The following is a 15,531-nucleotide window of genomic DNA, read 5'->3' as shown; positions in this document are numbered from 1 at the left end:
TTAATCATTTTAGTTGCCCTTTTCTGAACCTTTTCTAGTGCCAGTATATCTTTTTTGAGATGAGGCGACCACATCTGTATGCAGTATTCGAGATGAGGGCATACCATCAATTTATATAAGGGCAATAATATATTCTCAGTCTTATTCTCTATCCCCTTTTTAATGATTCCTAACATCCTGTTTACTTTTTTGACTGCCTCTGCACACTGTGTGGACATTTTCAGAGAACTATCCACTATGACTCCAAGATCTTTTTCCTGACTTGTTGTAGCTAAATTAGCCCCCATCATATTGTATGTATAGTTGGGGTTATTTTTTCCAATGTGCATTACTTTACATTTATCCACATTAAATTTCATTTGCCATTTTGTTGCCCAATCACAGTTTTGTGAGATCTTTTTGAAGTTCTTCACAGTCTGCTTTGGACTTAACTATCTTTAGCAGTTTAGTATCATCTGCAAACTTTGCCACCTCACTGTTTACCCCTTTCTCCAGATCATTTACGAATAAGTCGAATAGGATTGGTCTGAGGACTGACCCTTGGGGAACACCACTAGTTACCCCTCTCCATTCTGAGAATTTACCATTTATTCCTACCCTTTGTTCCCTCTCTTTTAACCAGTTCTCAATCCATGAAAGGACCTTCCCTTTTATCCCATGGGAGCTTAATTTACGTAAGAGCCTTTGGTGAGGGACCTTGTCAAAGGCTTTCTGGAAATCTAAGTAAACTATGTCCACTGGATCCCCTTTATCCACATGTTTGTTGACCCCTTCAAAGAATTCTAATAGATTAGTAAGACACGATTTCACTTTACAGAAACCATGTTGACTATTGCTCAACAGTTTATGTTTTTCTATGTGTCGGACAATTTTATTCGTAACTATTGTTTCGACTAATTTCCCTGGTACAGACGTTAGACTTACCGGTCTGTAATTGCCGGGATCACCTCTAGAGCCCTTTTTAAATATTGGCGTTACATTAGCTAACTTCCAGTCATTGGGTACAGAAGCCGATTTAAAGGACAGGTTACAAACCTTAGTTAACTGTTCCACAACTTCACATTTGAGTTCTTTCAGAACTCTTGGGTGAATGCCATCTGGTCCCGGTGACTTGTTAATGTTAAGTTTATCAATTAATTCCAAAACCTCCTCTTGTGACACTTCAATCCGTGACAGTTCCTCAGATTTGTCACCTACAAAAGCCGGCTCAGGTTTGGGAATCTCCCTAACAGCCTCAGCCGTGAAGACTGAAGCAAAGAATACATTTAGTTTCTCCGCAATGACTTTATCGTCTTTAAGCGTTCCTTTTGTATCTCGATCATCGAGGGGCCCCACTGGTGGTTTAGCAGGCTTCCTGCTTCCGATGTACTTAAAAAACATTTTGTTATTACCTTTGGAGTTTTTGGCTAGTCGTTCTTCAAACTCCTCTTTGGCTTTTCTTATTACATTCTTGCACTTAATTTGGCAGCGTTTATGCTCCTTTCTATTTGCCTCACTAGGATTTGACTTCCACTTTTTAAAGGAAGTCTTTTTATCTCTCACTGCTTCTTTTACATGGTTGTTAAGCCACGGTGGCTCTCTTTTAGTTCTTTTACTGTGTTTCTTAATTTGGGGTATACATTGAAGTTGGGCCTCTATTATGGTGTCTTTAATAAGCGCCCATGCAGCTTGCAGGGATTTCACTTTAGTCACTGTACCTTTTAAACTTCTGTTTAACTAACCCCCTCATTTTTGCATAGTTCCCCCTTTTGAAATTAAATGCCACAGTGCTGGGCTGTTGAGATGGTCTTCCCACCACAGGGATGTTGAACGCTATTGTATTATGGTCACTATTTCCAAGTGGTCCTGCTATAGTTACCTCTTGGACCAGCTCCTGCGCTCCACTCAGGACTAAATCTAGAGTTACCTCTCCCCTTGTGGGTTCCCGTACCAGCTGCTCCATGAAGCAGTCATTTAAAGTATCGAGAAATTTTATCTCTGCATTTCGTCCTGAAGTGAAATGTTCCCAGTCAATATGGGGATAATTGAAATCCCCCACTATTATTGAGTTCTTAATTTTGAGAGCCTAATTTCCCTTAGCATTTCATCATCACTATCACGGTCCTGGTCAGGTGGTTGATAATAGATCCCTAATGTTATATTCTTATTAGAGCATGAAATTTCTATCCATAGAGATTCTATGGAACATGCGGATTTGCTTAAGATTTTTACTTCATTTGATTGTACATTTTCTTTCACATATAGTGCCCCCCCACACGACCTGTTCTGTCCTTCCGATATATTTTGTACCCCGGAATGATTGTGTTCCATTGATTGTTCTCAGTCCAATAGGTTTCTGTGATGCCTATTATATCAATATCCTCCTTTATCACAAGGCACTCTAGTTCACCCATCTTATTATTTAGACTTCTAGCATTTGTGTACAAGCACTTTAAAAACTTGTCACTGTTTATTTGTCTGCCCTTTTCTGATGTATCAGATTCTTTTTTATGTGAATGTTTATCATCTGATCTGGCCCCTACTTTATCCTCTTCCATCCTCTGCTCCTGACTATAACCTGGAGATTCTCTATCATTAGACTTTCCCCTGAGAGAAGTCTCTGTCCGAGCCACATGCTCCTCTGCAGCAGTCGGCTTTCCCCTATCTCCTAGTTTAAAAACTGCTCTACAACCTTTTTAATGTTTAGTGCCAGCAGTCTGGTTCCACTTTGGTTTAGGTGGAGCCCATCCTTCCTGTATAGGCTCCCCCCATTCCAGAAGTTTCCCCAGTTCCTAATGAATGTAAACCCCTCCTTTCTACACCATCGTCTCATCCACGCAGTGAGACTCTGAAGCTCTGCCTGCCTACCTGGCCCTGCGCGTGGAACTGGGAGCATTTCTGAGAATGCCACCATAGAGGTCCTGGATTTCAGTCTCCTCCCTAGCAGCCTAAATTTGGCCTCCAGGACCTCTCTACTACCCTTCCCTATGTCATTAGTACCTACATGTACCACGACCACCAGCTCCTCCCCAGCACTACACATAAGTCTGTCTAGATACCTTGAGAGATCCGCAACCTTTGCACCAGGCAAGCAAGTCACCATACGGTTCTCCTAGTCATCACAAACCCAGCTATCTACGTTTCTAATGATCAAATCTCCCAATACTGATACCTGCCTTTTCCTAGCAACTGGAGTTCCCTCCCCCGGAGAGGTAACCTCAGTGGGAGAGACAACCCCAGCACTGTCTGGAAGGAGGGTCCCAAATATGGGAAGGTTTCCCTCTGCTCCCGTTGACTGCTCTGCTGCCCTGGGCCTTTCATCCTCCTCAACAGCGCAGGGGCTGTCTGACCGGAGGTGGGATAATTCTACAGTGTCCCGGAAAGCCTCATCAACATACCTCTCTGCCTCCCTTAGCTCCTCCAGTTCCGCCACCCTTGACTCCAGAGTCCGTATGTGGTCTCTGAGGGCCAGGAGCTCCTTGCACCGAATGCACACATATGCCACCCGCCCATGCTACACTCAGTGCAATAAACTGGATAGCCCCCACTCTGCAGCTGGGCTTCTGCCTGAATTGTCTCCTAGTTAATGAAGGGGTTGTTTAAAGCAAGAAGTTTTGAATGTAGTTTGGGCTATAGGTTTTAAGGGGAATAAAGGGTTTAAGATAGAACCGGCAAGGGATCCGCGCTCCCTTCCTGCTCCCCTTCGAAACTCCCTGTTAGCAGCCCCTAGTCGCAAAAGCTTCCTGGTCACTTGTGCGCTGCTTTATAAAGCCCTGGCCTGGGTGAATGCCCTGCCCACTGATTAAGGCTCAGCCAATTACCAGAGGCTTCTAGCCTTCAGACCTTCCTTTGAAGCTCACAGCTTCCAACTGCCAGCCACAGCACACGGACCTTCAAACAAACAGACTGACAAACACAAGCTCAGCACACAGCAAGTAACCCCCAAACACAAACAAACACACACTACAGACAGTCACTTACCCCAAGGATCCTGTATTTGCTCCTCCTTCACCTGGAGAACTCCCTTGCGAAACTCCCTGTTAGCAGCCCCTGTTCGCAAAAGCTCCCTGGTCGCTTGTGCGCTGCTTTATAAAGCCCTGGCCTGGGTGAATCTTGCTAAACACTAATTTTGTCATTAGACTGGACAGAATAAAACTGCTTTAGGGAAACAGTATTTCCTCTATTTGTAATGAAATTCTCGTCATTCAAATATTTTGGATATCTAGCTTTAGAAGCCAGCACATAAACCATGATATCTTTCTTCTTCCCCTCTCCTGTTCTGCTTGAACTCTAACACCAACTTTCCAATGGGCTTTAACTGTAAGAGGCAATTATTTAGAAAGCTGAATTGGCGGTGTTTCTTGAGACTATTTAAAATATTCTGTATGAGATCCTCACGCCTGCTCCAGCCACTTTATGCTAGGTAAAAGGGCCAGAGCAGCATAAAGGGGATCGAAAAGCCTGTATTTGGCTGAGGATTTCCCACAGTGAGGGTGCAGTGGAAGAGAGCTGTAAGGCTGTTGGTCGAGGATCTTATGACAAGCCCTGGTGTAGGGGGATGTGTCAGTGGTGGGACGGGAGCACACAGCACTGCTGTGGCTTGTAGGGCATCCTGGGCAGGTTGTTGTAACGTAGACAGCCCCAGGGTTGTCCAACTTATGTTGGAGACTTCTCCACCCTCCAGAATACCACAAGACTGGGAGGGGGCAAAGGTAGCATAAGCCACCAGATACCCTCTCCACACTTAGAGCTGCGAGTTCTCATCGTCTGTGTATTGGTTTACTTTCTTCCGGCTAGGAACTGTATCTCTACTTGTAATAAGAGTAGTAATAATAATATAGCAATAAAAAAATATGGTATGGTAGAGAAAAAAACCCGAACAGTACAGGCACTATAGAAGAGACGTCCCAGATAACTTCTCTGATAAAAGAACTGCAAACTGTTGTAAGTGTATATAATGTACGAGAACATAGTCCATGATGGCATATGTTGCTTAAGGGTTTCAAGGGAAGTCCTTGTATATGCCCATGGAAGGTCCACTTTAAAAAAAATTGAAATTTAATATAGCAAGGAAAGAAAACCAATACAAAAAGAATACCAACGTCTGGTTCTGTTGGATTTTTCAACAGTCATTGATGTCGCTGACACAAGATATTGTGGGATCTTGTGGAATGGACAAACAGCTCTCCAGTAGCTTTGGTCCTTCTTGGAGAGATCCCACAAGGTCACGCTGGCCAACTGTTGTCCACTCCAAAGGCACTCAGATGTGATCTGTAGGGTTCTGTCTTATCACCCCTCCTGTCCAATGTTTATATGAAATAACTAGATGAGCTGGGAAGCACTGTAATCATGCTATTTATTATTTTTCAGGTTCACACATCATTCTACATTATTGGTGTTTTACAACAATAAAGATAAAATTAAAGTCCTTTTTTGCTGAGAGCACTGTATATTAACTCTTCAAGGCTTCCATATAATCATTTCTGATTTAATTATATGCCTGTTTCTGTCCATGAAACCAAGAAGTTTATTTTCAACTTCATTTTGAACGGGTGTTGAAATGCAAGTAAGCAGCTGGGGAGAGGCCTTCAGGTTCATGGATAACACTGCTGGGGAAATAATCAGAGCTTTCAGGTGTTTTTAATCGCAGAATTTGAAAGACATTGAGTCTTAGAAAGCATACTGAAAAGGATATTCCTATCATTCAGATTGGGAAAGGCATCATAGGTTACCCATATCCAACAACTGGTACAGTTCCAGGATTTTTATTTGTTGCCTATTTAATGTCTTAGAGTTCTGATGCATCTAACACTAGTTCCACATGCCATTCTGTTCACACCTCACAAAGCAAGGGATCACTGGAACATCTAGAAGGGCATTTAGTATGGTGTACACTCAAGGATCATTCATATTTAGAACGCATGCACTTTCACAGAAAGTACCTTTTTACTTGTAATACTGATTGCAAGACTGTTATTATTGCCAGAAAAGACTTTGGTGAGCTGACACAGGAGTTCCCTATGGTGTTGTAGAGTCAGAACAATTATAGTGCCCCACAGCACAATGTATCATGTTCTCTGTGTCAGGAAGGAGTGGTTTACTTGGATTAGAGCCAACTCTCTAATCAGTAGCAATAGTTCAGAAGGGGGGGGTTTACAGGAGAATTATGTGCTGATTACACATTATTAATAGTCAACATTAAATTTCTACAATATGTTAAGGAGCTACAGGATCTATTAGTCATAGCCCATAAACTTCTGGATAGCTGGATATGCATTCAAGATCCTACTAACCTTACAAAAGGGTTGGAGTGGAGACTAAAATAAGAAGAAGTAAGGGAAGGAATTTGACAAAAGGGTTAGAAATAAGTATATAGAGAAAAAGAAACACAAACTATATGGAACAGTACTTCCTTTGGGAATGCTAGTATCGTTAGTCCTAGCATTTCTTAGAGCCCTCTATCAGTAGGACCACTCACTGCATGTCTTAGGAGGGATACAGAGATGACCCTCTTAAAACTAGGAATCAAAAGAGACCGGAATTATTGGCTGAAAAGTTACATATTGGCCTATTGACTTAAGGGGAGAGTTTGAATGGTCTGTTATGATTGTTAGATCAGGTCCTAGTGTTTGTGCAGTGATGCCAAATAGATGACATTATCATGTTTTGTGCATCATGGTAATACAGTAATGGGTATAGATATAAATATTGTACAGTAGAGCTACTTTAAGAATCAGTGCATATAATGAATCGTGTGTCCTTCCCACATATGTAACCTGAAAGTAGCCTGGTGAAGCCAATTGAAATGAAGGCCTTGATCCCACACAGTTGGGATGAATTGCAGTTGTTAGTGATAAGCTGCAAGGTTCATGGAGTGTCTCAAAATTGTAACTATAAATCAGGGAAGTTACCCATGCTGCCTGCTCCTACATAGCCTAGCTTGAGTAAGAGTGGTCATACTGCAAAACAACACTCGACCCACACACAGTGACTTGTAATGGCAGCTGAGAAGTTGCACTAATTTGAGCTGTAGTATGTACCTTCTGGGATGCCAACCAACACAAGTTAGAAACTCCATCACACTCATGTTGAGGGGTTTTGTGTGTGAAGGGGAAACACGTTAGGGGCAACTTGAGTTATTACTAGAGTGACTCCTGCAGTGAAGATAAGCCCTCTGTTGCTTTTCGGACATAAAGGTGCTGCAGATGCAATGTTATGGACACCTGGGAGCCAGTACCTCATATCAGTTCAACCACAACTTCTGACTGCTTACTAATCTGCACTGATAGGCTCAGAAGGATTGTAACCATAGTGTGGAGTGGGATGAAAATATATTTATATTGCAATGTCCCCCTAGTGGATTTCAGGGAGTCTATGGCATGTCTCCCTTGTCATGGTAAAAGCGCTGCTAAGAGCAGGGGTTAGGATTTATTTACTTTTTTTTAGGGATGGGGCCCTTTTTGAGGGAATGTGAGGAGTTAGGCTGGGGTTGTGGAGTGGAAAGCTCCTCCTGCGTTAGGCCTTGCATGACTATTGCCCAGAAAACTTTGGTGAGCTTACACAGGAGAATACCAGTCTCCTTTCTTATGGGGTCGTAGAGTCAGAGCAATTAAAGTGCCCCACGGCATTGTATATCATTTCTCTGCCTCAGTAAGGAGTGGTTTACTTGGATTAGAGCCAACTTTCTAATCAGTAATTGTCTCACTGTCTTTTGTACCCACCCCTCCACCCCATCTATATCCGTCTGTCTCTTGTCTTACATTAAGGCCTTGTCTACACATAAACTACTGCAGCTGTGCTGTAGTGCTTCAGTAAAGACGCTACCTACGCCAATGGGAGGGCTCCTCCTGTCAGGGCAGATAATTCACTTTCCCAAGAGGTAGCATCTAGATCGAGGGGAGAATTCTCCCATCGACCTAGTTCTAGCCATACCAAAGGTGAGATTGGTTTAACTGTGTCGCTTAGGGGTGTGGATTTTTCACACAGCCTGCGTGTTAATTTTCTAATGTAGATCAGTCCTTAGATTGCAAGGTCTGTGGGGCAGAAACTGTTTTTCTGTTCTATCTGTGCAACACCTGGAACAGTGGGGTTCCCGGTCCATGGCTATGATTCCTAAGCACTATGAGTTAGATTTACAAAGGGAGTTAGTGCCCACCTGTCACTTTAGGTGCTTAAATCCAAAACATAGGTCGCCACTGAGCAGGGCTTTTGAGGACCTAACTGGAGGTGCCTAAATTTCTGCTAGTGGACATGTACAATGCTGCTTCAGTCCTAGCTCATACTGAAGTCCCAGTTGGATCCTTAAACTATCTTGCCCAATCTGGGAGATGTTGTCAGAGCACGCCTACTAGGTCAAGGTCAGTACAACACACAGGTGGTGGTACCACCCTAGTTTATACTCCAATAGCCCAGGGGTTAGTGCACTCACCCATGATGTGGGAGACCCAGGTTCAAATGCCCACTCTGCCTCATGTGGAGCAGCGACTTGAAGCAAGGTGTCCCATATCCCAAGTGAGTTCCCTAATCATTGGGCTATAGAATCAATCTTTCTTACCCACTGAATATTTAAGTATTTTATACAAAGTGGAACAACTTTCAACGGGAAAGTGGGAAATAGCTGCCCTAGAGTACCTATTGCCAAGTGGTTAGGGCACTCACCTAGGAGGGAGACCTGGCTTCAAGTCCCTGTTCTACATCTCACACAGTGTGATTTGAACCCTGGTCTCCCACATCCTGAGCAAGTGCTGCACCACCTCCTCCTTACTTTTTTTTGAGAAAGGACTGACCTGGTTTAGGTGCCTAACTGTTGGAGAGGGTTCACAGCTGTGATCCCAAGCAGAGGGGGTGCCTCTCACTAGACATTTATCTCTGAGGGGCACGCACATCCCTCTCCTCAGCTCTTCCTACTGTCCAGCTTAGGTGGCTCCCCATTCAGCCTGATGGCTTTTGTGAATCCCATTCTTAGGCGTCTTACCCTTCCCCAGACATTGCATAGGGAGCCTGGGTGCCTGAGGGCTATGGATGCCAGTTAGGCATTGCACTGCTGAATCTAAGTCCCCTTGGTAGCTCTAGGCTTATGGTAACACTCTCTCTGCTTATTGTATTTATAATTTGTAAGTGGTTTAATGAGTTCACACAAGAAGTCTGTTACAGAGCCAGGAAAGAACTCAGAACACATGAGTTCCAGTCTAGTGCCTTAAGCATAGAGCCATCCTTCCTCTGCTATACTTTGTGGATGCAACATATTTACCCATGCCTTTAGATTATTGGCCCTTCTTAAGAAGAACACTAGTTTGGCACTGACCTTTCTCTGAACAGCAGCATATACAGTTACAGTGCTATAGATGTGATTAAAAGTAATTATTTCTAAGGATAGACTGATAAACTCAATTTGTTGCAGCAGTTCTGAAGAAAAAGCAGATTGTTTTGCTTGTTTAAGATTTTTGCAAGCTACTTTCCCCATGGGGCTGAAACCTAACTTTTCAGCATTGTGAATCCATTTTCCTCTTTTCACTGAATCAATTTCTCTTGTGTTACTCTTCCCTCCTAACGGGGCATGATTAAAATGCACAAGTGACTTAACCACAACACACACACACACAACTAATCATCACTGCATGCAACAGTCTTTGTGAAACCACTCACAGTGATGGCTTTGCTCTTCTATGCCAGCTGTTTTCCTCAGTTCACACATAAACTTGTGTATGCATTTAGCTTGCCTGTTAACTGACATCACACAGAAACAGCAGAAAAATGGGAGAGGAGATTGTCTCATATTCACAGAATAGTAGTACATAAAGCTGAATATGAAACGTACATGGACAGACACAAAAGAAAAAAACAACCCAGCTATACAAACAGTTAGCACATAGCAAGCAAGGCTGTAATTCTACCTTGCACTAGCCTGTCACATACTAACTGTCCATGTGGACCCTGTGGCCATGCAGTAAAAGTTCCCTAGCACACTTTGATCTGCTCTACCTTGAAATGGGAGTAGATCAAAGTGCACTACAGAAGGTGAAGTGCAAGGCAGCAGTGTCCACATGAACAGTTAATGCGCAGCAGGGTAGTGCAAGGTAGATTTAAACATGAGCTTGCCCTGTACTAACAGTTGATATAGACATGCCCCCAACCTCAACTCCCATTAGAAGACGATGCTTTATGTACATTAACCTCTAACAGTGTGATGAGGGTTTTATCAGATTTGCACTTTGTCACAGATCCTTCAGAGGAAAAAAGGATGCTCTTATACTTTAGGGAGTGTCATAGATCATGGGAAAACTGGATTTATTCCTGACTCTGCCATAGACTTCCTTTGGGATGTGGAACAGTCAATCTCCCAATTCCCCATGCATAAAATGAGATTATACTTCCCTACCTGATAAGCGTATTGTGAAGCTACAGTAATTGGGTGAGATCCTCAAGCCCATTCCAGCCCCTTTAGGCTGAAGAAAAGGACCAGAGCAGCATAAATGGGCCTTAAAAGTCCCAGTTCCAGCTGAGGTTTCCTTCAGTACAGCCAGGACAGTAGACAGCAGTGAGCCCTGGTGCAGGAAGCATGCTGGGAACAGGAGGGATATGTGAAGAGTAAGGCCATAACACTGCAGCCTACAGGGCAACTGGGGGAGGCTGCCATAATTTAGAAGCCCCCAGGACTGTGTATGGTATGCTGGGGGCCTCTCCAACTTCTTGGCCAAGGCAAAAAAAAGTGCCTTAAAGTCCCCTGTGCTGCACAAGAGATGCAGCACAGAATCTTGCCCGTGGTATATGTAAGGTACTTGTATACTGTGCTGTGTAAGCCAAGGTTTTTTCTTCAATGAGGGCTGTCTGCATGGGAAATTAAGCCAAATTAATTAACCATATGAATTCAACACATCCTTCCATGCTGATGATGCTCGTTAAAAAAATAATGCAGCAATTAAATTTGTGACTGTACTTCTTGGGGGAGAATTGTATGTCTCCTGCTCTGTTTTACCCGCATTCTGCCATATATTTCATGTTATAGCAGTCTTGGATTATGACCCAAAACATGTTGTTCATTTTAAGAACACTTTCACAGCAGATGTGACAAAACACAAAGAAGGTGTGATTTCTAAAAATCGATAAGCTCATTTGGAAGTAAAGTGGCCTTAGTTTGCTTTAGCTTTGAGTTAAACTAAAGCAAAGATTTTTGTTTTGTTTTGTAGTGATGAGCTAGGAGAATACATCACAAAGTCTAAGCAACAGGTCAGAAAAATGAGCGCTGGAGAGTGCACAACAGGAGGAAGAAAAGGTATCTCAGAGATGAAAATTGGTCTGTGTATGTAAAGTGGCTAGGAAGTGTTGGTATACAAATCCAAAGAATACATTAAAAGAAGAAAAGTCACAGCTTCTATGTGGTCCAATCACTGCTTATTGTACATCAGTTCAGTTCAACTTTATTAACAAAAAGGAAACAACAACGACAATCAGTTTCTACATTAACTTTCCTTCAGCAAAAGGGGGAGGGAAGAGGCAGGTTTTCCCCCGCGTGAAGCTACTGCTGACACCTTGTTCACTTTGCACAACATCACCCAGTACAGGTCTGTCGCATCTTAGGCGCATTTAACATGTGCGATTTCAGCTTTACTCCGTTGGCAAAAACAAGAGAGAGAAAAATAATTTAAATACTGTTTCTGTAGTGTAGGCGATCCCGCCTGCCATTACACCCAATGTAATTTTGACTATAGGTGATTTTGGCTTTAGGCGCTGGCTGCGGAAGGTAACCCCAGCGCAAGATGAGACAGACCTGTAGCGTGCCAGACACGTGACTGCTGGTCCCGTAGCCTGACAGGAACCCGGCACTTCCTCCCCCAGCTTCGGAGAAGGGGGCAGAGCCGCGGGCGCTACCGCCGCGGCTGTCCGGATTTGGGAGACACTTGCGGGCAAAGGCTCCGCTCCCCGCCACTGGCCGCACGAACAACAGCCACGTGCGGAGCTGCCAGCAAATGTTCCCCGCGGCTGGGCCGCTGCCCGTCAGCCTGTGCCCGCGCCCGGCACGGACCCGGACCCGGACCCCTCGGCCGGGATGGCCGCGAGGAGGGCGCTTGGCCCCGCCACACCCAGGCCAGGCTCCGGCCCGGCGCCTGCCGCGGCAGCCCCGCAGGGGGAGCGGCCCGGAGCAGGGCGGGGCGCCCCTTGCCCCAGCGGGGCCGCGACACCCCGGCGCCCCCGTTACCTGGCCCGCGTGGTTTTCCCGGAGCCGGGCAGGCCGCGCAGCAGGTAGAGGCGTTTGCGGAAGCGGCGCCTGCGGGGCTGCGCCCGGGCCGGGGGCTGCAGGCTCAGGGCCTCGAAGGCGCGGACCAGGCTCCCCTCCATGGGCGCGGAGCGGGCAGCTGCCAGCCGCCAACAGCGGCCCGTCAGCAGCAGCGGCTCGGCCGGCACTGAGCATGCGCGCTAACAGCCCAGCTAGGCATGGCCACGTGCTCCGGGGCGCGCGGGGCTGGGCAGGGCCGAGCTGACGGCGGCGGCAGGACGAGGGGCGGGGCCCCAGGCCCAGCTCAGGGGGGAGCGGGGGTTGAGCCCGTGCGCGAGGCGCTGCCAGCCGCGGGGGGAGGGGGAACCGGTATCCCAGGTCCGCTGAGCCGGCTGCAGCGCCGGGGGGGGGGGGGAGGGGAATGGGGGGGGCGCAGAGGCGGCGGCTCGTAGCGCCGGGCTCCCAGGGCTGTGCCCGTCACGGCACCGCGCCAGAGCCCAGTGTCCGCCCACGGCCCCACCTGCGCCCATGCGGTGAGTCGCTCAAGGAGCCGCGAGTCTGTGACGTCTGTTTCCCGCCGCTACCACAACCAGTTCTAATGGCCAGGGGTTGACAAGTGTATAAAGCCTCAGCAGGTGACAAGCTTGCCTTGCCTTGCCTTGCCTTGCCGGCTGGCCTGGTTGCTGAACTGGGGTCTGGGCGGCCTTTCCCTTGCCAGGCACATACATGGATTTTTTTTCTACACAAGTTGATTTTGGGGGCTCGTATGATGTCAGGGTGACTGATTTCCTGGGTTGATGGCAAAACTTTGGGTTCCTTTAATCCACCAAAGGGGATTTGTCAACTGTTATTTTGCCTCTGTCCAGCACCCTCGTCCTTTTTTACGTCCCCACTTGTGTTTAGAACATGGTTCACTACAGGTCACATTTTTAAAAGTCGAAAGCATCTGGCTGCTTTTGAAAAGCCCACTAGTTGCCTAAATACATTTAAAAATCTGGCCCTAAGAAGCACTATACTCTTGTGTATTAAATCCTTCTCAAACATAAATGTCTACTGTAATTTTTACTCAAGATAGGTACAACCGCAAGATAGATTGGCAATAGGGTGACCAGATAGCAAGTATGAAAAATCAGGACGGGGGAAATAGGCACCTATATAAGACAAAGCTCAGAATATAGGGACTGTCTCTATAAAATCAGGACATCTGGTCACCCTAATTGGTGTCATTCAAAACCTGTTAAAGCATTTTAAACTAAAGGAACTAATAGAGGCTTCCCTGTCCCCCTCAATTTCCCTCATTACTTCCCTTAGTAAGGGCTTGTCTAGATCATGTGACAGTAAAGGTGTGAAGTTAATGTATATACATTACAGTGCCTTAAACCTGTGTGGATGATTTCATTGAAAAATGAAGTGCCTTTAGTTTTGACAATGGCAGTCAGGGCAACCCTAGATTGCAGGACTCACTCCCAAACCCTCTATTAATCATCAGGTCTTTGACTCGTCTTTAACATTTTAAAAATTTTGTACTGGCTAGGTGTAACCCACATTTGATTTTTTTTAAGTCCAAAAAGAAGGGCTGAAGTAATGGAGCACTCATCTTAACTTTTCCTGTAGAAAAGCCTTGGCAATATTTCACAGGTGTAAATATTGGCCTGACAAAATTACAAGAAATGGTTTAAAATAGGGCAGTCAAGTGATTAAAAAAATTAATCATGATTAATCGTGCAATTAATCACACTGTTAAAGAATAATAGAATAACATTTATTTAAATATTTTTGGATGTTTTCTACATTTTCAAATATATTGATTTCAATTACCACACTGAATACGAAGTGTACAGTCTCACTTTCTATTATTTTTGATTACAAATATTTGCACAGTAAAAAACAAAAAATAGTATTTTTCAATTCACCTAGTACAATTAATGTAGTGCAATCTCTTTATCATGAAAGTTGAACTTACAAATGTAGAATTACGTACAAAAAAATAACTGCACTCAAAAATAAAACAATGGAAAATGTAAGAGCCTGTATGTCCACTCAGTCCAACTTCTTATTCAACCAATCGCTCAGACAAACAAGTTTGTTTACATTTTCAGGACATAATGCTGCTCACTTCTAGTTTACAATGTTACCTGAAAATGACAACAGGTGTTTGCATGGCACAGTTGTAGCCAGCATCACAAGATATTTAAGTGCCAGATGCTCTAAAGATTCATATGTCCCATCATGCTTCAACCACCCTTCCAGAGGACATGCGTCCATGCTGATGATGGGTTCTGCTTGATAACGATCCAAAGCAGTGCGGAGCGACGCATGTTCATTTTCATCATCTGAGTCAGATGCCACCAACAGAAGGTTACTTTTCTTTTTTGGTGGTTCGGGTTCTGTAGTTTCCACATTGGAGTGTTGCTCTTTTAAGAGTTCTGAAAGCATGCTCCATACCTCGTCCTTCTCAGATTTTGGAAAGCACTTCAGATTCTTAAATCTTGGGTCGAGTGCTGCAGCTATCTTTAGCAATTTCACATTGGCACCTTCTTTGCGTTTTGTCAATCTGAAGGAAATTTAATTAACACTTTTTTTTAAACGAGCGTCATCAGCATGGAAGCATGTCCTCTGGAATGGTGGCCAAAGCATGAAGAGGCATACAAATGTTTAGCTTATCTGGCATGTAAATTCCTTGCAATGCCAGCTACAAAAGTGCCATGCAAATACTTGTTCTCACTTTCAGGTGACATTGTAAATAAGAAGCAGGCAGCATTATGTCCTGTAAATGTAAACAAACTTGTTTGTCTGAGCGATTGGCTGAACAAGAAGTAGGACTGAGTGGGCTTGTAGGCTCTAAAGTTTTACATTGTTTTGTTTTTTTGAGTGCAGTTATGTAACAAAAAACAAATCTACATTTGTAAGTTTCATTTTCATGAGAAAGATTGCATTATAGTACTTGTATGAGGTGAATTAAAAAACACTATTTTTTCAGTGCAAATATTTGTAATAAAAAATAATATAAAGTGAGCACTGTACACTTTGTATTCTGTGTTGTAATTGAAATCAATATAATTGAAAATGTAGAAAAGCATCCAAAATATTTAATAAATTTCAATTGGTATTCTATTAACAGTGCGATTAATCACAATTAATTTTTTATTCATGATTAATTTTTTGAGTTAATCATGTGAGTTAACTGCAATTAATCAACAGCCCTAGTTTAAAGTTAAAATGTAGGTGATCTTACTCCTTCTTTCTGCCCGGTGCTGGTCAGGACATCTTTCATGAGCAGGAGAATGAAGGCCTAATAGTGCCAAGATATATCCTGCTGTGCACATAGAGGATATTGG

The 15,531-nt window shown here is 44.2% G+C and overlaps 1 protein-coding gene across 1 annotated transcript in view; it reads right to left on the bottom strand.

Annotated features, from left to right (window-relative positions):
* Positions 1 to 12,394, bottom strand: part of N4BP2L1 (NEDD4 binding protein 2 like 1) — a 28,445-nt gene extending 16,051 nt beyond the window's left edge. The window contains exon 1 of the mRNA XM_054015334.1: positions 12,176 to 12,394. Within this exon, the coding sequence (XP_053871309.1) occupies positions 12,176 to 12,315 (140 nt within the window). The 5' untranslated portion in view covers positions 12,316 to 12,394. The remainder of the gene's footprint in view (positions 1 to 12,175) is intronic.
* Positions 12,395 to 15,531: the final 3,137 nt, after the last annotated feature.

Source organism: Malaclemys terrapin, chromosome 1, assembly GCF_027887155.1.
Source record: "Malaclemys terrapin pileata isolate rMalTer1 chromosome 1, rMalTer1.hap1, whole genome shotgun sequence".
NCBI lineage: Eukaryota > Metazoa > Chordata > Testudines > Emydidae > Malaclemys > Malaclemys terrapin.
Note: the sequence above shows the minus strand (reverse complement) of the source record. Positions and strands in the feature narration are given on the sequence as shown.